General features: G+C 39.8%; 1 protein-coding gene across 1 annotated transcript in view; it reads right to left on the reverse strand.

Annotated features, from left to right (window-relative positions):
• LOC309550512 (uncharacterized protein) overlaps positions 1 to 26,739 on the reverse strand; it is a gene marked incomplete at both ends in the record, with an annotated part of 232,977 nt that overhangs the window by 32,043 nt on the left and 174,195 nt on the right. The window contains 17 exon segments of the mRNA XM_082250875.1: positions 1,844 to 1,913; positions 1,993 to 2,201; positions 3,907 to 4,026; positions 4,123 to 4,344; positions 4,903 to 5,121; positions 5,209 to 5,327; positions 5,451 to 5,584; positions 6,268 to 6,453; positions 9,775 to 9,942; positions 10,092 to 10,225; positions 12,633 to 12,755; positions 12,847 to 12,960; positions 13,386 to 13,499; positions 15,901 to 16,023; positions 18,383 to 18,496; positions 19,548 to 19,655; positions 21,096 to 21,236. Coding sequence (XP_082107001.1) covers positions 1,844 to 1,913; positions 1,993 to 2,201; positions 3,907 to 4,026; positions 4,123 to 4,344; positions 4,903 to 5,121; positions 5,209 to 5,327; positions 5,451 to 5,584; positions 6,268 to 6,453; positions 9,775 to 9,942; positions 10,092 to 10,225; positions 12,633 to 12,755; positions 12,847 to 12,960; positions 13,386 to 13,499; positions 15,901 to 16,023; positions 18,383 to 18,496; positions 19,548 to 19,655; positions 21,096 to 21,236 — 2,418 coding nt within the window.

The raw sequence follows: 26,739 nt of genomic DNA on the forward strand, positions 1-26,739 counted from the left end.
CACCGGACCCACTGAATAGGGGAGCACCTTAGTTTTCACTCTAAGAATCATCCAACCGGTCGCACCTGTGATTTTGGCACCTCACCACTATTTTGGACTGATATACCTCTATGCGCTTCTTAAGGACTCAGTGGATGTTTTTTCTTATGCATTTTTGACCACTTTCTTTGCGCATTTTTTCACTAGCACACTATTGTTTTTGAGATATTCTGTGTATCAATCACTTAGCCACCATTTTATATATATTTTTTTCAGCATTTTTTATTATTTATTTTTTGGATTTATTTTCCTCCATCTGTGGCCCACCCCATTGTCATTTTTGGGGAACCACATTGGGCACTCTCTCTTCCCAGGCTTGGGATTGAGGTCTCTTTTCCTTTTTTGCACATGTCACTTTATGGTCACTCAAGTCACTGTAAAATTATTTATATATATTAATTTTTTCTACTCTACCTTTTTATTATTACTTATACACCACTACTTCACCCTCACTTGAAGGGCACTATATATATATATATATCCTTTATTAGAGTATATTGTGGATGTATATGTCACCTTCTTTTTTTGCATACCTATTTACTTTTATACATTTAAATATTGGGCTCTAGGTTTTATGCTCTTACACTTTATTCCTGTTTTTACCTCATTTAAAACCTCACTTATTTATTTAATATTCATTTTTTCAAACGTGCATAATAGTTATAATATTTGTGACATCTGTGTTGTCTATACTAGCTTCTACCTTCCACACTTCTAAACGCATATATTGGCAGCGCCAAGCACTTCTCCTTTTTCCTCTATATATCTAATATAATCTCTAGTGGGTTATATTCTGAAGTGGGCTGCAGCCAATCGCTTTTTTCTACCCCCTCCCTTCGATATTATCCTAAGCGCGGATTCTTTTCCACTCCGGAAGAGGTTCTTGTCCCCATCAACATGGGGACAAGGTCCTTTAAGGGCACCCCAAAGCACCCTCCCCATGTTGAGGGCAAGCAGCCTGGTATGTTTCAGGGGGGGGGGGCACTCGCTCATCCCCCCCATCCATTTTTTTTTATTTTGGCGTGGTATGGACTGGGGGGGGGACCCCACAGCGTTTTTTTCATGTTTTTTTATCTGTATTGCTGGGAGCCAACAACACAGTACAGCCGTGAGCAAGTTTAAAATTACATTTTTTTCCTTTAGAAATGTCAGTATTGCTGCAGCAGGCTACATACATCGCACGATTGCGCCACTTTACAGGCACATTAAGGGGACCCCCTAGGCATGATATTTAAAGGATTTTTTCATTTTTATTGTCTCACTTCAAGCATTTTTAAAAGCACTGCTCCTGTAAAAACGATTGTTTTTAAAAAAAACATTTTTGCATTGATGCATGATCCCAAGGCCGTACCTGGGCCCCCATACACTTTTTTTGGGCAATAACTAGTATTTAAGCCTTTAAAATGAGGACTTTGATTTTTTGAACTGGGGGGGGGGGGGGTGTGTGGTGTTCAGTTCATCACTAATAAAGGACATTGAAAAATAACAGACTTACTTGCTGGATCAACAGGTGGAAATAAATGGCAAAAGCATAAAAATAAGACAAATACGGCCATTACATCTATAAAAAGGTAATCTATAATATAAAACATGTTTGGGTTTAATACTCCTTTATTGTTACAATCCCAGCTTTGCCATGTCTATGCAAATATATCAACATAGCATCTTTTTCACCTCAAAAAGGCTGATATGTTCAGATGATGTTAGATACATCTTAATTTACTTCCTTTTCCAAGACTACAACAACAGTGTGAACTGAACCACCACCCAGAAGAGAGGAACGTTTGAAACAAATTTTACCCACCTGAGAGTTCAATGAAGGTCCCATTGTAGCTTACTGTGGTTTCGTTAGCATTCTTTAAGCTCCATTGAATCTGAAATGCAAAGTTTAATAATTAGTTTACACGGATTGTTAAACAAGACCTTTGTATATTTTCTTCCTGTGTTCATTACCTGGTCACCGTAGGATGTGGAAGCTGCCAATGCCACAAAGTTGGTTGCATAGCTGGTTCCATTACCAGCGAGGGCCGTGCGTCCTTGAAGTCTGAAGACAACTGTGCCATTTTCATTCTTCGCATTGGTCAAAATGAATTCACCCAGACCATTAAATGTATACTTTAACCCATCCAGAGTGTTAATATGAGGGTCTCCATAGAAAAATCCTACCAGTGAAAAAAAAACAAGATTTATAACTTTCTTAAAATTATGTATATCTTCTTTGGAAGCGAAGAAAACTTGAAAAGCGTTAATGTGAAACTTTACCCATAACAACTTGATAAAAAAAATATTGTTCTTTAGCAAGGAACATAAATTCCATATTAATAATTATGCTACCAAAATTAGTGGGTGCTGAAAATTGCATCCAGTATTGTCCCTGCTTCTTCTTCTTGGAGACTGCTATTTTGCTGAAGCCCAGAGCCCCCGAACAGCTGTAAATATTTAAGCTTTCAGCAGATTTGCCTCTAGTGGCTCTGATTTTGAGTAGATTGCTATAAATAGAGAGCAACTGAGCATGTGCAGAGCAGGGTGAGACAATGAGGGAGATTTCCTAAAACTGTATTCATTATTAACCATCAAGCTTCTAACTTCATCTTGTTCAATATAGCTTTGACAATAATTCCCCATTCATACTGAATGCGGCTTTGAAATCGAGCTACTTCAGTGCGATTTTAAATCCGCCAGTCAGTGCGATTTTATATACAGATGCCAATGCAAGTCACACATGAAATTGCCAAAAATAATGCAGGAATCTTTTTCAAATCGATGCAAGTGGCAGTCGCACTATAGGCACATATAGAGTGCAACTTGTCATGCGACTTTGAACTGTCAAATTGCATAACAAGTCACACCATTGTAAATGGGGGCTAAAACCTAGAAGCTGATTGGTTACTATGTACAGCTGCACCAGATTCTGTGTGCATTAGTATTAGTAAATCTCCCCCAGTGCAGTGCCTGAAGTGATCTAGCAGAAGTAAATTTTCAGGAGTAAAGTTCCACTTTAATATGCACTTGCTATTCCTTTTTTTTTACAATCCTTGTGGAAATGTCAGTTCGGGCCATGAATTATTTGTAGGACGGATAAATCAATCCCATTATGGGTGGGGTTAAAACAAGCTATATGGTGAATAATTTACTTATAATGATTAATGTGTTGTGAGAATTTCATGTTTTATATCCCTACAATAAGAAAGATATACAGATCTTGTTATGGGTGAAGACCATCTCGATATAAAAAGACTGCCTGAAGGTGCTAAATGGTGAATTTCCACACTAAGCATGTTTCATACACCTTTAAATGGACTATTATGTTGAAATTGCCAAAACAAAACAAAAAAAAACACCTTTAGTTGATCCTGGTCATATTATACCTATATAAAAAAGCAAAATTATTTGTTGAATATATGAAACTATTTACTGAATACCTAGGTTATAGAACTGTTTTAAAATGTATGTTTTACATTATGGTATTGTCTTTGGTGTTGGTTCTTGGACACATAGGGGTTGATTTACTAAAACTGGAGAGTGCAAAATCTGGTGCAGCTGTGCATGGTAGCCAATCAGCTTCTGGTTTCTATGCACAGCTGCACCAGATTTTGCGCTGTACAGTTTTAGTAAATCAACCCCATAGATGGTGTGGAGGTACATTGGTGGTAAAAATATGTTTTTAGACTCCTGATACTTATATAAAAAAAAAAATGTTTTTTTTTTTTACATTTTCATGAAATCAGATGACAAAAGAAAGTACCCACCCAATTTGAGGAGAGTTAGCATCTGATAGAGAGGGTCTACAGCAGAAGGATTTGCCTTTATTTCTCCTTGTCTATGATATGGACATGAAGGCTTTAAGAAATTAGTTCTTTTACATACCTAGGCGTGGAGGCACATAGTTTTCACAATAATCCAGAGGTCTTTTCTGTCTGTAAAGATTACACAGATAAGTGGATTCTGAATATCTGCAACAAGCGTTGTAGGGGTCAATCTCCTCAACTGAAAAATAAAGACACAGTGTGTTTATGTGAACAATTGATTACTATACTAGCTATAGTAGATTGTTTTATTATTATGATTATAATTATATATAACCTTCATATAGTTGTCTTTGAGGAGGAAGAACTGTATTCCAGAAGTAGTTTCCATAAGCTTCTGGGTTCGAGCGATTTCTAAAGATGTTAAAGGAGGTCCATGGAGCTGGGAGGTATCGCTCCTTCTCACCGTAAACAAGGGCTCCACTCCAGCTACTATAGTAACATCTACTCCCAGACCCATTTCTGGAGGGGAACATATTTTGTGCTGTCAAGTATTGTTCTGAAACAGACAAATGAATAGAATTAAGTTACACTGGTTACAATAATGCTCATTAACATATGTATAAATATACAATAAGTTGTCCATTAGCAGGTGTATGAATATGCCATTAAAATATTCCATGCATAGTAATTAAATGACCATCATCCTTTCAAAAAAATATATAGATAACAATAATTAGGTATGATAATACATTAATATTTATGGCACAACTGTACTGCATACTCGGTGCACAGGGATTCCAGTGATTCACAGGCTATTAGCCACAAAAAGATCCTCCTAACACATAAATGTTCTTTACAGTCCCATGTATTTTGAGTCATCCTATATCTTTCAGGTAGGTTGAGACTTGATAAATGTGAGTCCTCTCCATCAAAAAAGCATAACTGCATCCAACTTCTGCATGCAAGTAACTTATATGATGTTAAGGTAGACATACTGCTACTGCTATGGGGTATTGCAGGTATTGTAACATTCTGTGTGTTGGGTATAAAACATTGCACTATTATCTACTGATTTAAGCAGTGTCCCAATGGAAAATCAAGTATTAAACCTTACCAGATGCGTTCTTGATATCAAAGCCATAGTACCGAATGTTAAATCCATCAGTAAAAGAGGAGTCCAAAGTTGCCTGATTGTAAGTACAGGGACATGGTGATGTGCTAGAGAGCCAATATGGAATTTCCTCTTTATAATACCACTTCAGACACTGTAACCTTGAATTGATGGTGCTCTGACTGTTACTGTCTAGACGATAAGCCCATCTTCCTTTTTTACCTTGAAAAGTAAGGCAAAATGATAGAAATAAAAACTGTGTCTGTTAAACTTACAACATTTTACCTGAGTGATGTGTCCACATCTCACCTGTGTTGTAGCCAATGTACTGATCTGGACGGTATCTCTGCCTAATGCTTACAGATGTGTCTGTCTGTGGATCATTGAAAGCTGGGAAGTTGTTGACATTACGTGCACTAGGGATACCACTAGAAAAAGAGAATAATTCTAAATTTGTTTGTCATATTTACATGCAGTTACCAATACCAATGTGGAAAGTAAAATGGGCTAAAAGAAGAAGAAGTGCAGGGTACTCTACTAAAAGTCTTTACCTGTAATAACCCATTTTTGGCAGATAAGATGTGGTAAGAGAGTTGAAGTTCCACTTCATTCCTCCATCATCAAACAGGATTAGTGCAAACGAATATATTCCATCAGTAACCAAGACAACTTGGAAAGTATTTGTCTAAAAAGAAAAAAAAAACAATGGGAAAATATTTAAATAAAATAAAATATTAAATGTTCTGGACCTCTTATTGTGCATCTATTACTATAGTGCTGGATTTCATTATGTATATTTGTTAATGGTATAATGCAGCTCTTATTGCCATTACCATATAACGAGCTCCAGGCTGTGTTGCAGTATGAATTGGACACAATTGGTTTCTTTGTGTCGTAGTGGTGAATTGTGCGGTGAAACACCGGTCACTGCAATAGCGTAAATTGACCCTTTATCCTTCTTTGTTTTCTGCTTGATGCATTAAAAAAATAGACTGCTTTTTACATAATGTTAAAGTGAACTTGAGCTGTTCCATTTTTAAGGTTTTTCTTTTTTTTTTTTTTTTTTTGTATTGTGCTAGTTTAAAAACCATAACAAGCAACCAAAGATCTGTTTTCTGCTTTTAAGTGCTAACTGCAGTTTGAATATTGTACAATATTGGGCTACTAGATTTTATATTTAGATGCCCACTGACAATAACACCTAATACGCCTTATAGGCAAGGCTTTAAAAAGGCCATTTTGCTTTACAAAATAATAATAATTTCAAAGGTACAAGCGCTGAGATCATCTCACAAACTAAGATCCTTCCATACACAGGGAATTAAACTCTAACAGTATAGGTAGTCACTAGCACAGTGCAACACTTACATTGTTGACTTGGGTGTTCCAATAAGTCGTTGAGTTATAAATCCCCTTGAATGGAGGAACATTGTCCCATGTTATTTTCAGAGCCCATAATGCTTTAAACTGAGTTGAGTTAAAATATGCAGCAACTGTGCTTTCTAGTAATTCTTTGAATGTTGTATTCACATTGGAGGATTGGAAGTCATAAGCCTGTGATTAGAGAGTAAAAATGCCATACAATAATTAGAAACGTACATGTATATGTTGATAGGACAGCAACATGTCAAATAAATTAATCTAAATCATAATATGATATTAAATGTTGATATTAATATAGTATGTATTGGTATATGATGATGTATTTAAAGCAAATAGAAGTGACCATGTGCTTTATGTTCTCTCAATAATCATTTCTGCTGTTCCTTTCTTACTAAATCATGCCTGAGCATTTCTGTGAAAAAAAAAAAAAAAATATATATATATATATATATATATATATATAGACCCATCTCTCTGATTTTATTATTTGTCTACTTCCTTCTTCCAGTCCTGGATCATAGGACAATGGTCCTGTCTATAGGACTTGGGTATCAGGCTGTTCACCGCATTCAGGGGGTGCGGGATGACTCTCTTTTGGTAGGCTTTTAAAGATGAGGGGACATCATAAAATATATCATGAAAAGTTGAATTTGTATATGTCTAAGGGTATTTTTTTTTTTAAATCCATGGTGATATTGCCTTCCAGAACTTCTGTATCTTAGGGCAGGACCACTAGAGATACCCACAAGAGTCCTCTTGTGGGCACCCTTTCAAGAGAAAGGAACCTGAAAAGATTTTTGCCAATAACCCTGTATACCAGTGTGAGATAAATTTATAACATCTCCTGAGTTTTGGAACTGATGAATAAGATGTGTGATAATTAAATATTTTTTTGCAGTTGGGCAGGAATCATTTCCAGACCTAGTTCCATCCCAATTCTCTCACAAAACACAGGATGTTCTGCGAACAGCGAGACAACAGAATTTTATACATTTGAGACAGGATGTGTTAGGATTGGCAGTTTCGGCACAGATGGATTAAAATTCCGTAAGAGAAGTTTCTGTCTGTAACTTAGAGGTCAGCCTGTTCAGAAATTCTAGAAGCTGTCAGTGGTGACAGTGGTCCACCCCTAATTTTTGATGTAACTGCTCTAAAGAGAGCATACGGCCTGAGAGGGCCAGGTAAAACCAGCCCACTTTCCTTCCTCTGCCTCAAGTTCTGAAAAATCCTATATCCTCCCCTAGTGGGAACCAAGGGAACTAAAGGCAATGTGCGTCTCCAGTTATGTTCAATCTATCCCTTATCCTAAGTGTGATTGATATAAGAGGTGATGTCCAGCTCAACAGACCCTGCTGTTTTGCTGGTATCCATGGCACTGGATACCAGTAAAGACAATAGCAGGACGTAACTGCTAAGTTACATACTGCTATTGTCTTTTCTAAGGCCACCCAGGGTTTAAACTCTGTGTTAGGGTGCCAATTGGGAATAAGCACTATTGCCATTGTTTTGTAATATAGGTTAATGTCAGTGAGGCCCAGGCTTTTGTTCATTTTAGTCTGCGTAAGATTGACTGAAACAGACAAAATTGCTCCCCTTGCCAGACAAAACTCATTATTAATTTGCAAAATTGTTTAAAGAACCGCGGTGGCAGTTGAATGGACATACAACATTCCATTTGACAAGACATGAAACCTGCCTTCTAAGTGTCATGGAAGTTAAGTTATATTATTCAAGTGAAGTCGATTATACAAAACTCACAAACAGAAGACCTATGAACAATTTTGGAGAGGGACATAAACGGAGAGCAAGATTATGAATGACAAATATCTGTTAATCATACTTTTCTTTGGTCTCTCTCTTGCAAATCAGGATATATGCTCAGAATGGGGTTAATTACTAAAGAGGTAGAGGCTGTTAAGCGTAGGAAAAAATGTGAAGCCTGTGTGCTAAGCATGGTTTACTTAGTTGAAATTGCTATAACAAATAATAAACATTTAATTAATTTTGAATAAAGGTACCTCTAATCAGTGTTTCTTGGAAACCTGAACTTGGCTATTCATTTACTAATGATAAATGGGGATGTATTTTCATCAATACCCATAAACTGTCAATGGCCTGACCCACCCAAGAACGTAAATTCAAATTACTCTCAAGATGGTACCCTACCCTCTCCAGAGTGTACCCTGTTTTCCCATCCCATTTGGAATCTTGTTGGCTCTGTCAAGCATATCATCAAGGCACACTTCCTCATATCTTGCGGGCATGCCCCTCCACCCCATCCCGAAGCTTTGGGGCATTATTGTTTCTGCTCTACAAGGTACTTACCCAAAAATGTATTTCCAGTTTACCTGAACTTGCCCACCTAACACTTTTACCTCAATCGCTAACTTGAGCAAAATTTCTGCTTTATTTATTTTTTATTTTTTTTTGCAGATAGACAATTGAAGCCTAGACACTGAAAATCTTAACCTTTGTTCCCTGAATGGCTTGAAACCAGCTCAAAAGCATTATTCATATGGAAGAATTGGTAGCTGAAAATCGTGACACCTTTGAGAAGTCCAAAGGAGTCTGGCTAATATGGGCAATGTTCAAGGACTCCCCAAATACATCATTTTTTGGAAGACCTTCACTGAAGTCCATTGTTGTGGTCCCATTCATTTACTTACTTCTTTTATAGCCACTTTCTTTTTTAGCACTTCTGCTGTTACCAGGGAATCCCCCCTGACATCCCCACCACTTTGCGAGATCCACTGCCAACTTTTACATTTGGACCTACACCCTTTCTATCCCTGCTCTTCACTCCCTCTTTTCCCCATTTCTTATCTCTTCATCTCTACTCTATTCTCTCCTTCAGATCTTGTCCTTTGGAGAGTTCCAAAGTAGAGATTCATGGTACATTTGTTCCCTTCCATCCCTTCGGATTACTATGACTCAATTACACAGGATGTCTCCATTCTGCTACTATAGTTTCTTCTTCCTGTACCTTTATACTCTCCCTGCAGTATACAACTGGATAACCCTTCTGCAGATATATGGTGTGCTACCTTTGTTGTTCATTGTATTATCCTTTTAAAAAACGATAAAAAACATGTTTGCCTGAATTCGATGGTTCATTACTAGATGCCGGAGAGTTAAATCACCTGACAATTTCTTCTGTCTTGGGTTTTCTATTGTTGAGCTCTCTGTGTTTTGGGTTCCTGGAGCCATTATGAGGGGCTCCCAGTCTGTTAGATTTTTTTTATTTATTTTAAAATATGTGAAATATACTAAAAGAGATACTAGAAAGGTCAAAGGTGGGTGGGAACAATCAAAGATCAGAGCTGGAAATTATGGCAGAAAGATCTCTCTGTTGGAGAATAAAGATAAAAAAAAAAGAGCCTAGAGTTTACTCAGTCAACCTTTCTCCACCTATAAATAAATATCATTTTTCGGTGGACCAACCTTTCAAAGAGTATTGAAATTGTAACTGTCCAATAGCCTACATGACATTACCTGATAAAAGATATCCCCGAAACCAGAGACATCAACATCAGCCCAGAAGGCAGCTAGAATTGGGGGTGTATATGTGTCATTGCTTTCGAAAGTTGTGTAAGGATAACTCAGTATATAGGAGCGGTCATAAATGTTGCGTTGAAAAACAATAACACCATTATCTGTGAACTGGAAAACACAAAGAAAATGATCACATCTTAACATTATCTTATGTGGCTTGAGTTAAATAGACACATACATATGATAGGTAATTAAACAACAGGCAGCTTTCACCAATACCTCTGGGAAATACACCTTACAATAAATTTCATACTTACATATAGGTTGTTATAAAATGCGGAGTCAAATGGAAAACCAACAGGGACATTAATCAAAGGAGAAACAAAGTCTTGGAGGCGTTTTGTTGCTTTTCTGTCCCCTACTGAAGGGCCATAGCTGAATAAACGTATTTCTGAATAAAAGAAATCACAGTGAAATCTTATTTAGTATGAATCCCCAATGTTAATTCATCATAGGAATTTTACATGAATTTAAGCATATTTGCACAATAATTTTAAAGCAGCGCTGCAATCACTGACCACCAATCATAGGAATTATCTCTGCAAAAAACAACTGTAACCCACAATCCTGTTTCTGGAATTAAAGTGTATCTAAGGTCAAAATAAAAACCATATATTCATTTCCACATTGTATTTCAATTTTTTCTAGCCAACTCCTACTAATCTGAACTATCCTGAAGTTTTTATACTTACTTTGGGAAGATCCCCACGCATTTTACTTCCTTGTATTCTGTGACATATATTCACTATGCCCTGTGAGTAGGCACTGCTGTATCACACATTTCACAGAGCCTGCCTTCTGAACTACAGGGGTGCTGAGAGGAAGAGTTTCAGGGGGCGGAGTCAGTACAGAAATCACAGCTTGCAGCCAGCAAGGTACCATGAAACTTTTACTGCTTAGACATTTAAAGTGAACAGCAGAGAAGAAGCTGCAAAGCATTTAGGGACTACAGGAATTTGTGGAAAGACATGCCAACAGAAAGGCAGCACTCACATAATAAAAAAAGAGATTTATCAAGGAAGCTTATATTTGATTGTCATAAAAAATATTATTTGGATTGCGATTACAAAGCTGATGTTATAAAATGAAAGTGTATGCTGTGATCATAGATTTTGTTTAACCACTTGCCTACAGGGCACTTTTACCCCCTTCCTGCCCAGGCCAATCTTCAGCTTTCAGCACTCTCGCGCTTTGAATGACAATTGCGCGGTCATGCTACACTGTACTCATATGAAATTTTTATCATTTTTTTCACACAAATAGAGCTTTCTTTTGGTGGTATTTAATCATCTCTGGGTTTTTTATTTCTTACAAAAAAAAGAAAAAAGACAGAAAATTTTGAAAAAAAAAAAAGTTTTTCTTATTTTCTGTGAGTAAATTTTGAAAATAAATAATTTTTTCTCCTTCACTGATGTGCGCTGATGAGGCAGCACTGATGGGCACTGATAGGCTGCACTGATGGGAACTGATGAGGTGGCACTTATGGGCACTGATGAGGTGGCACTTATGGGCACTGATGAGGTGGCACTGAAGAGGAGGTACTAATATGCCGCACTGATGAGCACTGATAGGTGGCACTGATAGGCAGCACTGATAGGCGGCACTGATGAGCACTGATATGTGGCACCATGGGCACTAATTGTGGGCACTGATGGGAGCACTGATGGCGGGCACTGTGGGCAGTTATGGCATTTTTTTCCCTCTTGTGTAATCAGGGCACTGGTGATCAGTGCCCTGATTATATTTCTCTGTGTCCCCTTACCGCTGATCGGCTCTCCTCTTCCTCGCAGGCAGTCTCTGTGTGAGGAAGAAGAGCTGGCGATGAGAGATGATCTCATATGTTTACATTTGAGATCATCTCTCATTGCACGTCCGATCACATGGTTAATGGCTGCTGTGATTGGCCATTCACCACGATCTGTGATTGGCTGTGTCCAAGGGACACGGCCGACACAGATTTTCCCCAAAGCGTGTGCGCAGGAGCGCGCTGGGAGCCTGTTACTGGGAGGCCGTTTAAAGACGGCCTCCCGGAAATTAGAGCCCGTGCTGTGGCCGTCTTTCGGCTATAGCGCGGGCGGGAGGTGGTTAAAAAGTAACTTCACTGTTGTTGACAAAAAAAAAGAAAACATTCCCCTGTAGGTGATCTATGTACATTTATTAACAAACTTTGTTGCAGAGTCAAACCTTTTGTTATTCTAGAGAAATAGCTGTTTGTTTGTGTTTGTCCATGTGCAAAGTGAATGTGAATGGGAATTAGTAATCAACTGCTGTACTTGCAGGGTTCTAATGAGGAAAGTGGCAGGGTCTGAATCCCTTTTGACGTGATTAAACCTTTGGGAGTATCTCACCAAAATAGAAATGTTTGTTGCAGAGAATGCCCAAAATCTGATTTGAAACTTTGTGCAGACTTCATGGAAAATCAGTGTGCCAATCACACAAGCAGGAAATGACATATCTGGGGACATTCTGTACACCGTCTGTGAACAGAATGCCTCCAGGTTGCTATGTTGCATTGCATATTACAGAAAACTACAGCACTGCAGATTGAAAAGGAAAGGTAACATTTTATATGGTATGTTACAATATAGCTTATTTTGCAATTATACAGTATATGCTGTATTATTATTATTTTTTTTTAATATGTGATTTTTTTTCCCCACGAAAGTGGAGTTACTCTTTAAGTAGTTAAGTAATATGTACCAATAAAAGAAGAAAAAAAATTAAACTAGTAGAACATTTCTTTTATTAAATTAAAAAAAGCTGTATACTCAGGCCAAGTAGGGGATCAGTACACTTACCAGTACAGGTAAAGCCGTCTCCCCTATAGCCACTGGTACAGGTACATTTGTAGGATCCAGGTGTATTGGTGCACATTGCATGCTGGTCACAGTTACTAAGACCTTGGGAACATTCATCCACATCTGGAAAAAACATTGACAATATAATTCATACTGTCATCTGCACAGCTCACCTACTTGCTGCAGAGGAATAGAAAATTCAGTATCCTCTTACCTGTAGTGCAGTTGATGCCAGTCCAGCCTTTCTGGCACAGACAAGAGTAAGCATTTACTTTGTTTATACAGACTGCACCATTCTTACAAGGGGCACTTGCGCAATCATCAATTTCTATAAAGATATAAAAAGAAATGTCATTTTGAATAACAGGCAATGCCTAGGTTGCATGGAGGACATGGAGGACATGGAGGACAATAGAACAATCAACACATGGCAGATTTCCTAATCCAGCTTTTCTATCAAATAATACCTTTCTGAATTTCAGAATGACAGGAGGCGACTGTACTAAATGTACACTGTCAATAGTGCATTTGCTGATCAATAGGAATGTGTCAGATTGAGAAGCAATGTTTGTTCTCTAAACCTGGGATGCCCATATATGCAGTGATTACAGTAAAAAAAAAAAAGTAATCAATTTTCTATAAAATTAGATCTAGGGATCCAAATGACCAATTTCTAGCAGAAGCATATTCTCAGGTGTTTCTTGTACAATAGATAAAATAAATAACACATACGGAATATTCTGATGCACTCACCAATTTCACATAACTTCCCACTGTATCCCATGGGGCATGAACAGGAAAAGGAATTCAGAGAACTTATACAAGTTGCATTATTCCAACAAGGATTGCTGAGACACAAGTTTATAACTGCCAAGAGAAAAAGACATTTAATACATTTTGTGTATGACCTAATTGTTTAAATTCTAACAAACTAACAAACTACTAGCTGCTGTTGCTGCGGGTACTTCTGGTTTTGATGAGCAAATTTGCAACACTTTGAGCAGACATGTATAATTCTCCAATATGTTTCTTTACATCTAAATAGGGATAAGGAATATCACGTTTGCATAGCTTAGGGTGGTGTGGTGAGCTTTCAAGGTTTTAAAAACCAAAAATTGGGTTAAAATGATTTCATTTACTACTGTAGTGATTTGCACTAAGATCGAAAAGCTCTGTTTTGGCCTTATTGGACCGAACAACTTACATACACACAGCAGTTACATAGATTTTAAGGTTAAAAAAATGCACAGGTTCATTCAGTTCAGTCTGAGTGTGTCTTTGTATGTTATATGTATTTTCTAACAATTCCCATAAAGTGTTCTCGCCTATGGCAAGTACACTTACTATTCTTTCACATATATATTAATCTTATTACAGTGAAAGCCTATGGGAAAATGTAGCACCCTAACTCCTCCCACAGTTTTTACACTACATAGACAAGTAACATACCAAGACGAGCGGATCATTTCTGATCCTGTTGCTATTACTTTTTGGAAGGTTTTGCCAAATGGTTTTTGTGGTGAAATTTGGCAAAATTGGCCCCATACAAATGAATGTAAGTTGCCTCACAAGAATGAATGGCGGAATGTTCCGGAATGTTCAAAACTAGACTGTTTGTTTCTAACTGCCAACATTTCTTAACTGCTGCCACTCCCACACACACACACCACACCCACACACCACACACCCACACACACACACACACACCACACCCACACACACACCACACCCACACACACACACACACACAGACCACACCCACACACACCACACACACACACACACACCACACCCACACCCACACCACACACACACACCCACACCACACCCACACACACCACACACACACACCCACACCACACCACACCCACGCCACACCACGCCACACCCACACACACCACACACACACCCACACACACCACACCCACACACACACCACACCCACACACACCACACCCACACCACACACACACACCCACACCACACACACCACACCCACACACCCACACCACACCACACCCACACCACACCACGCCACAACCACACACACCATACACACACCCACACACACCACACCCACACACACACCACACCCTCACCCACACACACACCACAACACACACACACCCACACCACACACACACACACCCACGCACACCACACACACCCACGCACACCACACACACACACCACACCCACACACACCACACCCACACCCACACCACACACACACACACCCACACCACACCCACACACACCACACACACACACACCCACACCACAACACACCCACACCACACCCATGCCACACCACACCCACACACACACATCACACCACACCCACACACACACACACCACACACACACATCACACAGACACCACACACACACACCACCCCCCCCCCACAAACACACACACCACACTTAAACACACACACAACACACACACACACCACACACACACACACACACACACACCACATTTACACACACACAAAACATACCACACAAACACCCACACACCACTTATACACACACACATGCACACACAAACCATACGCACACACACGCACACCACACACACACACACACATGCACACACACACCACACACACACCACACCCATACACACCACACAAACTTCTGCCACTCCCACAAACACATAGTTACTCCACCCACTACAGCTGGAGACTACTTGTGGCGGCAAGAACACCTCACACGATTTCTCCCGAAATTGTATGTTTTCTAGTTATGTATATTCTTCTTTCTGAGGAAGATGTCTAAATGTCTTTTGAAGTTGTTGACACTGGCAGCTAGAACCATTTCCTGGGGGACGAGGTTCCTGCTTTTTTCTGCTCTAACAGTGAAGAAGCCTTTTCACAATCTAAGGTTAAACTTCCTTTCTTCTAACTTTAAATCATGACCACGTGTCCTCCTCAAGAACCTTAGAGTAAATAGTTTATTACAGTTATTGTATTTAACCTAGATATATTTGTCCACTATATTCATATCCCCTCTTAAGCACATCTTCTTCAGAGTAAATACCTGTAATATTTGTAATCAATCCTCAAAGCTGAGCCCCCCCCCCCCCCCATTAATTGTGTTGCCCTTCACTGGATTCTATGTCCAATGAAAGTAAAGTGAGTGTGCTGAATGACATCATAGAGCAGATTCAAGTATTAATTTATAGTCCTGGTAAATGTGTTTTTTAAAGGATTATTTTAACTACAAAATAATATGTGATTATTGCAGTGAATCCCACACTTACATTCACAACCTTTGCCAGTTTCCCTATAACCTGTCTTGCAGGTACATATGTAGGAACCTTCAGTGTTAGTGCATACAGCAATGGGGTCACATTTTGCGGTTCCCAGGGAGCATTCATCAATATCTGAAAAGCAAACAAAGTTTAGCTATATCCAGTATATCCATAGGAAACATCCAGTATAATAATATTTCAGAATTGCAATAAATAAAATGTAGATATATTGAGGGCAATTAACTAAATATTGTGCTGGCACAATGATTGCGCAACTCTTCTAAACTTAGAACATGCAGATGTGGCTTTTATTAAGGCTCCTTTCACACGGCCGCTCCGTGTGAAAGGTCCGCTGCGGGACTTTTTTTTTTTTTTTACCACGGAGCGGATGACATTTCTGTCATCCGCTCCGTGTGCCCGCATATCATCCTATCCGTTTGCGGATGATATGCGGACATAATGTATGTCTATGGCACTGCGGGTGTCAGCGGATGACACCGCTGACACCCGATTTTCCTTCCTTTCCGTGTTTTACACGGAAGAAAAAATGGGTTCTGTTCCATTTGTAAAAACGGAACAGAACTGAATGGAGGAAAATCGGGTGTCAGCGGGTGGTATTCCGCTGACACCCGCAGTGCCATTCACTTACATTATGTCCGCAAATCATCCGCAAACGGATTGGATGATTTGCGGACACACGGAGCGGCCGTGTGAAAGGAGCCTTAAAGTGATTGTAAAGTCTTGTTTTTTTTTTGTTTTGTTTGTTTTAAATAACAAACATGTTATACTTACCTCCTCTGTGCAGTTGGTTTTGCACAGAGCAGCCTGGATCCTCCTCTTTTCGAGTGCCTCTTCTGTGCTCCAGGCCCCTCCCTCCTGTTGAGCTGCTTGCTGTGGGGGCACCGAGCAGAGTCACAGCTCCCTATATCCATTCAGACACTGAGCCGTGTCCCGGCCCATCCCTCTCCCCCTCCCTCTCTTTCTCTTGATTGGCTGACTGACCTTGATTGACAGCAGCAGGAACCAATCACACAGCACTGCTGCCAATGAGGAGGGAAGTCTTGGGAAGCTGAGACACTCCTGCAACATCACTGGATAAAGATGGTCTTAGGAAAGTATCTGGGGTATGGGGGAGGGGGGGGGCTGCTGCACACAGGAGGTTTTTTATTTATCCTAATGGATAGAATGCATTAAGATAAAAAAACCTTCTGCCTTTGCAACTCCTTTAGTTAAAGGGGAGCAAGCTCCTTTGTTAATTGGAACTGATCCGTTCTCTGTTCTGTGGCTCTGACAGGCAAAGCACACAGCACAGAGAACAGAGAGAGCTGTTGCTGCATGCCTGTCTCCATCCCCTTTTGGCTAAAAGCAGAGAGGAGGAGGGTGTTTACCCTGTGCAGTCTCTGCTCATGTTGTGTGTTCACTGCAGTGGCAGAGAGAGGAATGTGGGTGGTCGCACAATGGCAGGAATCTGTGGCAGTTTTCTGTTAATTAGGTACAGACCTGTGCTAGTTTCTATTTCATGCTGAAAGAAAAACTGGAGCAGGGGGTGAAGATAGACTTGAAACAGGTCTCTTGTTAACCTCCTTGGCGGTAATCCCGAGCGTGACTCGGGGTTGATTTTTCATATCAGGAGCGGTAACCCCGAGTCACGCTCAGGGTGGATTGCAGAGAGCGCAGCTGTGTTCTCTTACCTTATCCTGGCGATCCAGCGATGATCTCTCATTGCTGAGATCACCAGCAGAGAGTCCCGCCGCTCCTCCGTCCCTCCGTCGGTCTGATCACTTCCTAGTTCCGTTCCCTGCAGCAGCAGTGCTGCATGGGAGCGGAACTAGGGAGGGAAATTAAAAAAAAAAAAAAAATGTTGCACAAAACACAAAACACATTTTATATTATATATACACACATATATCTATATATAATATATAATGCATGAATTATAATCTAATCAATAATATAATTTTATTATATATATTATATATTAAATAATAAAATAATATTATTGATTCGACTATAATTCACGTGTTTGTGTTTCAAATTTATCACATCTGGGATGTCTACTAGAGTCTTGTTTTGGTCAGGTTTAAGTCAGTAATTACTAAGAATTGTAGGCCTATAATACATAACGCCAAATTTCCATGAAAACAATTGTACCACTTTTGGTACAGAATTCCTGACAGAATCATACCGCCAGGGAGGTTAATGTGATGCTAGCCACATCATTATAAAGGCATTGGAAGCTTAGTTAATTCCCCAGACAGGCTCTAAAATGTCAAACAGAGATTTCAGGATGATTTAACTACCTCTAACAAAAATCAATAGGCTCCAACCCATGCACAAACAAAATTGAGTGGCTGCCAGCAAGAAAACGAGTTGTCTGTTGAAACCAATTATATTCTGTGTTGCAGGTAAAAGAAAGTATTGGATTGAGTTTTTGGTAACACTTTTTCACACAGAAATGCAATAACACAGATGTGTATGCACATTTTCTTACCTTCATTGCATGTGCTTCCCTTCCAACCAGCAGGACACAGACAGGAGAAACTATGGTATCCATCAATACAGGTACTGCGATTATTACATGGGCTTGAGGCACAGTCATCAGGGTCTGCAAGGAAACACATCTGTCTATCACAAAGGTATAAAAATGCAGGATAGCCAAAGAACAATGTAATCAGGGCTGGGAAAAGGGGAAATGGGGCAGGGGGACAGAAGGGGCACAGTGTTGATATGTGGAGGGAATGGGGGGAGGAAAATGCTGGGAGCTTCAACTGCTTTGTTCATCTGTCAGAAGAAGCAGGTGCCTTGATAGCTACTGGAGGGAGAATTCTGCTCTCCCCTCCCTCCAAATGCAGCCTGCTGTGAGCAGAAGAGAACAGGTGCCTGCTGAGAACACCCTTCCATTTCAACACAATGCCACCGAGGAGGGAGGGCAGATTGCTCATCTTCCCGTTTACGTTTGTAATGTGGCATATCACATGACCTGAGATGGAAAGAAGGAGAAGCTGCCTTCATTCCCCTTGGGCGCAGAGCTGAGAAGGAGGTCTGAACTAAGTTAGTATACAGAGGGTGGGGGACAACTCAACCTTAGACTTCTCCTCTCTTTCCCAGAACCCATCAAAATACCTTACCTCCTTCCTTAGAGCCCTTCAGCCCCCTTTATCCCTCAGCGCCCCCCAGATCCCTTTAGATATACGCACCCCACAGAGCCCACCTCCAAACTCTTTTCCCTTCCTTTATCCCACTGACATAGATGCCAAATCAGTCCTCCTTAGACTTACACCATTGACACAGGGGCATATTTTTCCCCACTGAGGGCTGGTTCACCCCACAAGCAGTCCAGTGTTTTTTTAATCTGTATCAAAATGCATGGACAATTTGACCTGATATTATAATGTTTTGGTAAATCTAAAGGAAAATTGTATAATGGGTAGCCAGCTTTAGGTGGAAAGGAAATTAAGTAAATCTCTCTGTAAAAGAACCCAGGATAGAATATGTACCAGACTGGAGTCCCTCTCCTTTCCCATTACATCCAAAATTCTAGTTTTGCAAGCATTTTTTTTTTCAGAGTTGCTTTATAGGGATACATATATTCATTTGTAGACTAAAATATAATTACATACATTTTACTCTCTATATTTCTTTATAATTTACCATACCTGTTGTATTAGTGGAAAGGCTCTGAGTTGTCATTGCTGTAGTTGCAGAACTGAGGCTTGTAAAGGCTTCGGTTGTTTCAAGCTGATAGGCAGTTGTTGGTTTATTACCTATTGGAAGAAAAGTAAAAGTGACCTTGTGAAAACTGTTGTTATAGTCTTCATTCTAAAATTACTGTTAGAAAGATACCATCATAGAAGAGTAATGGCAGAAAAAGGACCACATGGTGCATTGAGTCTACTGTTTTTTTTTTTTTCTTTATTTTAAATTATTTTTTTGTTTTCTTTTGTATTATTTTTTTATGTTATACTTGTCGCAACTGTGTCTGAAGCCATTTACCGTTGACCGACTCACTACCTTTGCTGGAAGTTTATTACTGCTTTTTCAGTAAAATAATACATTTTAAGATCATTTTTAAACTTTGCTCCTGCCAATTTGAGTTCATGTCCCAGAGTTCCTAAAGTTAGCTTTTCATTGGAAACACTGCCCTCCTGTTAATTGCAAACATTTTTTTTTTTTTATTGCTTTATTCTTCTAGGCTCTAATTTTAAGCTGGGCTCTGGGAAAACAAATATTGTGTGAATACAATAGTCATGTGTAATGTGACTCTTGGTGGGCTTTGTGAATCTCTTCCAGATCTGTGCAGTAATCCAGTTAGTTCTCTTGCTGTGTTCTCTCCTTGTATGATGCGACTGGTCTTGTCCTCGCCCCTTGTTTTATGCAGGCAGCCTGTAGTGGGTGGAGAATGCTGGGTCCCTCCCACTGCTCTGCTCTTTGCTACGTTTAGCACAGTGTTGATGTCGTTATTACTTTTTTATGATAATAGCTGGGTTTGTAAAGGCATCTGGGGCACTAAACGTGAATTTATATCCTCTGTGGCTATATTTTTATTTAACTCATTCATCCCATTCCTCCCTTAGCTATCTGTTTTTAATGTGTACTGGAATCCTGACTCTGTTTAACATCCTGACTATGAATAAACCACTTTGGTTAAATCACATTGAAACACACCTATGACCTGAAGTGGCTGGCAGATGAAAGCACATTATTTGACGGAATGCAGGAATCTAACGTACTCAAAAATGTAAGATACTGAAGATTGCAATGAATAATGAACTCTAGCTCTTAAGGCCGGATCACATTAAAAAGTGCACGTGTTTTTTTGTGTTCCTTTTTTGACAGCCTATTCATTTCAGTAGGCTTCCAAATGCATCTGAATGTGCAAAATGTACACAACTTTTAGCAATTGTACTGTACCAAACCACATTGTACTGCAGTACTTTGCAGTTTGGTGGCCAAAAACACGTTGTATTTGGGGTGCCATTACCAAATAATGAAATTAACAAATTGTGGTGTCTAACAAAGGCAGTACATTCCTGTGTGAATGGGTCTTTTAGGAAAGTGAGGACTTGTTTTTTACTGAAGAGTTGTTCCCTTTTGCAATCACCTTTTTTTAGAAATCTTTTTATAGGTATACAGAAAATAATTTGTGGAGTAAAATACATAAACTTTTAACTCTTTATATTTTATTGTTTTGGTATATACTATACCTGTTGCTTTAGTGGTAGGTTTCTGAGTTGTTGTTGTTGTTAGTGTTGTTGTTGTAGTTGTAATTGTAGTTGCTGTTGTAGTAGCTGCAAGAGTACTGACTTTGGTTGTTCCAAGCAGATTGATTCCTGTTGATTCACTGCCTAATAGAAAAGAGGCAAAACAGACCTATGCTGTTATAGCCTTCATTCGTAAATGTAAATGTAACTCCTTCTCCTTTCCCCTATATATATATATATATATATATATATATACAGTATATATATATATATATATATATATGATAAATAGATAGATAGATACAATTTTTTAACTCTGTCTCCTTTTTCCATCAGATTTATATACACTATATTACCAAAAGTATTGGGACACCTGCCTTTACACGCACATGAACTTTAATGGTGCCCCAGTCTTAGTCCGTAGGGTTAAATATTGGGTTAGAACGCCTTTTGCAGCTATAACAGCTTCAAATCTTCTGTGAAAGCTGTCCACAAGGTTTAGTAGTGTGTGTCTATGATAATATTTGACCATTTTTCTGGAAGCGCCTTGTGTAGCAAGGTCCATAAAGACATGGATAAGCGAGTTTGGGTTGGAGGAACTTGACTGGCCTGCACAGAGTACTGACCTCAACCCCATAGAACACCTTTAGGATGAATTAGAGCGCAGACTGTGAGCCAGGCCTTCTTGTCCAGCATTAGTGCCTGAACTCACAAATGCACTTCCGATAGAAAGGTCAAACATTCCCATAGAAACAATCCTAAACCTTGTGGACAGCCTTCCCAGAAGAGTTGAAGCTGTTATAGCTGCAAAGGGAGGGCCAACCCAATACTTAACCCTATGGACTAAGACTGGAATGCCATTAAAATTCATATGCATGGAAAGGCTGGTGTCCCAATACTTAGGGTAATGTAGTGTATGTATATATATATATATATATATATATATATATATATATATATATATATATATATATATATATATATATATTATAGATATAGATATGTAGGCGGGTGGTATCCAAGCTAGTTAGGTGATGCCCAAGATGGGAGGGTGAGGGTTAATGTTTTCCCAGTTCTTTTGTTTGGCTGTTTTTTCTTACGGTCTGACTGCTGTGTTATAAAAGAGAGACAGTGGTCTGGAGCAGTGAGCCCGAAGGGGAGAGAGTAGGAAAGCTGCACTTATGAGGAGTAAGAGAATGTCGCCTGCTGCTTTGACCATGACGTAGGAGGTCATCGTCAAGACCCAGGGTTCATCCTCAAAGACACCAGCCACTGGGGAATGCTACTGATGGAACCTGTTTATTACACAAGGACTCTACCTTTGTAGGTATCTCAGGGCAGCACATAGCCTGAGTTAGGATTAGCGATGTAGGAGAAAAGACTGTTCTCGCATGTTGGACTTTGTAATGTGTCAAACTTTTTTTTAAATAAAGCATTTGGAACCTTGTTCCCACCTGGTCTGAAGTTGCAGAGTTGCTCAGGTCTAAGGAATGCAAGTAACCAGTGCATTTCTACGACTTAGGACACTAAGTCACCTTGGAGCATGAAGACATCAGTACAAGAGTCCATACATTATTGAGATAAAAGTGGTCACCAAGGATAATAGAGGTTTACCAAGCTGTCTGTCGTGAAGCGTGTTCCTGTGGCAGGAGGGATAGTCTCTTCCAGGAGGGAGTTGTTTTTGGCACTCTCTCCATAAACAGTGAGTCTCTCATAGCAACATGAGCAGACTTGCACCCCAGAGGTGCATAGCTGGACCCCATACCATTACTGGGAGAGCAGTAGACGTGATGCGCCTGACGGGTGGATGTGGGCACAGTTCAATGTGTACCTCCTAAGTGCAAGCTACAGTAAAGTGTACATTGTCAGGGGGACCTGAGAGTTATCTTGAGAACATTTTGAGAATATTTGTTTTGTGAGATACTGTGTAAATATATATATATATATATATATATATATATATATATATATATGTAGTTATATTTGAGGTTCCAGATATTACCTGCTTGTAAACATTTGTCTTTATTTTTTCCCAAAAACGAACAAATACAGCTTATTTGGGAGCAGAACCAACTTTTGGCTCACCCTTAGCATAACCTTGTCTCATAACAGGGTTTAAAGTCCCCGCCTGCTGCAGGGGTCCAAAGAAAGGTCACCCCACAGCAGTATCTCAGTAACAAAACAGTGTCTCAGTAACAAAACAGTGCGCAGCTCCCCTGACCAGTGTATCCTGCTCCACACCTCATGGACATCTGTCCTTTTCTGCCCTCTTCTGCAGGTGTATTGACCCTTTCAGGACCAAAACACCCATGGTCAGGGTTGGAGGCTCTTTCCCACCCAAAATCTCCTCCGAGCCTCCGAATATATATAAATATATATAAATATATATATATATATATATATATATATACAGTCAGCTCCATAAATATTGGGACATTGACACAATTCTAATCTTTTGAATGTAATTTGGATGTAAATACCCTCAAATTAAAGCTGAAAGTCTGCAGTTAAAGCACATAGTGTTTGTTTAATTTCAAATCCATTGTGGTGGTGTATAGAGCCAAAAAGATTAGAATTGTGTCAATGTCCCAATATTTATGGACCTGACCATAGACTGTGTATATAGTTAGCACTTACCCCTGGAGGTGGCACTGAATCATAGGGTACTCCAAAAAGTTTAATAGCAGTTAGTAGGAGGACAAACATCTAAGTAGAAAAACCTTTCCGGAAACCTCTTCCAGAGGCATGTGGGAGAAATCAAACACTCTGCTCAGGTAACCCCTAACAGACAAAATCAATCAATCACTGCTTCACTCACTACAGTGAAGTCAAAAACAAAATAAACTTAGCAGCCTACCAAGAGGAGGGTGCTGCATGAGAATGTTCATTGATCACTCTGCTTTGCAGCCTAATGGGCAGTGGAGCCCAGGGTACATAGCAGGAGGGGACGGGAGGGTGTGGGGGGTTGAAGGTTGTACCTCATAGGAGGTATGGAAAATGATCAGGCTTCCATCAGTAAGCCAGGTTGGATAACAAATGTAAAAAACTTGCTGCTGCTATATTGTATATATGTGTGAAAGCCCATGCTGCTGCTGACAAAAGCCTTACATTGACAACAGTGGAAACATTAAAGAAGCACTTAGGAAAGCTGGGAAATAAAAAAGCAGAGATATTGCAAAACCAGGATATAAGTCACCATACCTTTGTTAAAAAAATATAGGTATAATACACTTTTTTGAGTAGGTCTATTATTATTATGCAGGATTTATGTAGTGCCAACAGTTTGCACTCTGCTTTACAATGGTTGTAGACTTACTAGAAATTTGAAGGTAAACAGGAGCAAGGAGATGGATCCTAGCTTGTTCAGACTGGTGGGGTCCAATCGTTTTTTTTATTTTTTTTTTTTATTTGTGGTGACAAGTGTATGTTTTCAATGAGAGGGGAAGATGTTATAGAGGAAGAGTTTGAAGATTTGTGTTAAAAAAAGCATAGAATAGAGCAAACAGGTGACTGGAGTATTTGTGAGTAAACAGGTTCCTGTTGCAGTTGGTAAGGTGATCGACAGAGAAAAGTTTAGAAACCTCTTTTGTAGTGACAAGGTTAGAAGAGGAGAATATTGTGACAGACATGTAGTGACAGAAATGTGGTGACAGACATGGTAAGATGAATAGAGTAGATAGCTGGATTGTGGAAATCTCATCTCCAACTGCATCTATTTTGTTTTTGAAAAGGTTGACAATGTCCTGGGCAGTAAATGAGTTAGCAGAAGGCGAACATGGGGGGGGGGGGGGGGGCAAAGTAGAGACTTAGAGAGGTAGTAAAGCCTGCTTCGTGCTTTGTTATTTTTACCTATGGGTAAGCCTATAATAAGGCTTACCTGTAGATAAAACGAATATCTCCTAAACGTGCAGTTTAGGAGATATTCACCCTGGGTGCAGCCAGTAACATCATCGGCGCATGCGTTCTGAAGGTCAGACATACCTTGTCAGAACTTCAGAGCTTTGTGCCGGAACCGAGGGCTCTCATGCGCATGCATGGGAGTGACGTCATTGTGGCGGCCAATCACACAGCTGGAGTACAAACCCAGAAGAAAGACCGGGGGAAGATGTCAGCCCTCTCAGCAGTGACAAACAATCACATAAAATTCTCTGATAGAGAAAAAGACAAATACAACTAGTTTCAACAGAGGAGAGAGATAGAGAGGGAGGTATAGAAATAGCCTGAAAGTGCTTTGTGGAGATAGAAAGATTCAAACTCCATCTCATTTTCATCCACTTGGTTGGGGAGTGGGCAAAGTCAGATTTCTGAAGCCAGGTTTCAGTAATAGCAGGTAAGTTAAAGGAGTTGGAGATAAAGAGGTCATGAACAGAGGCAAACTTGTTACAGACTGAGTGGACACATGGGAAGATGGAGGCAAAGGTGGGGTCCCCCAGGGTTCTGTCCTGAGGCCAATCCTGTTTAATTTTTTCATAAATGATCTAGAGGAGGGGATATCTAGTACAATCTCAGTATTTGCGGATGATACTAAACTAAGCATGCCAATATCTTCTATACAGGATGTGAAAACCTTACAAGCGGACCTGAACATAATAATGGGGTGGGCAACTATATGGCAGATGAGGTTTAATGTTGAAAAATGTAAAGTAATGCACTTGGGTGCCAGAAACCAGAAAGCAAGTTACTCACTGGGGGGGAACCTCTGGGTGAGTCTAGGATGGAAAAGGACTTGGGGGTACTGGTAGACAACAGGCTTGGCAGTGGCATGCAATGCCAAGCTGCTGCAAACAAAGCCAACAGAATACTGGGATGTATAAAAAGGGGATTCACTCCAGAAATAAAGAGATTATTCTCCCACTCTACAAGACTCTGGCCCGGCCACATCTGGAGTATGCTGTCCAGTTCTGGGCACCGGTCCTCAGGAAGGATGTGCTGGAACTGGAGAGAGTCCAGAGAAGGGCAGCAAAAATAATTAGGGGAATGGAGGACATCAGCTACGAGGAAAGACTACAAACACTGAACTTATTCTCTCTGGAGAAGAGACGATTGAGGGGGGATATGATATCAATGTACAAATATTGTACTGGCGACCCTAGCATAAGTAAAAAACTATGCAGAGAAAGGGAATACAATAAGACACGTGGCCACTCACTAAAACTAGAGGAAAGGCGGTTTAACCTTAAAATTCGTAGGGGGTTCTTCACTGTAGAAGCAGTAAGGATGTGGAATTCTCTTCTGCAAACAGTAGTATCAGCAGGGAGCATCGATAGTTTAAAAAAACTATTAGATGGGCACCTTAAAGACCACAACATACAGGGGTATACAATGTACGGTTAACAGCAAACACACACACACACACACACACATCATAGGTTGAACTGGATGTGCTGATGTCTTTTTTCAACCTCACAAACTATGTAACTATGTCTTTCCCAAATTATCTGGAAACATAGTGAGCAGAAAAGGGGAGAGTCTGAGCTGGCCCTATATAAAGACTCAGCCAATCCCTGGTTGAGTAAGTGACCAAGAGGGGACTGAGAGTGCTAAATAAGGGTGAGAGCAGAAAATTGCAGGGTCCTTTGCCTGCTGGAGATTGACCCAGCCTGCAAATGCTGTTAAACCTTTACAGGCGTGCAAGAAGCTTTCAGAA

Source organism: Pelophylax lessonae (genome assembly GCF_965119305.1).
Source record: "Pelophylax lessonae genome assembly, chromosome: 3".
In the NCBI taxonomy this organism is placed as follows: Eukaryota; Metazoa; Chordata; class Amphibia; order Anura; family Ranidae; genus Pelophylax; species Pelophylax lessonae.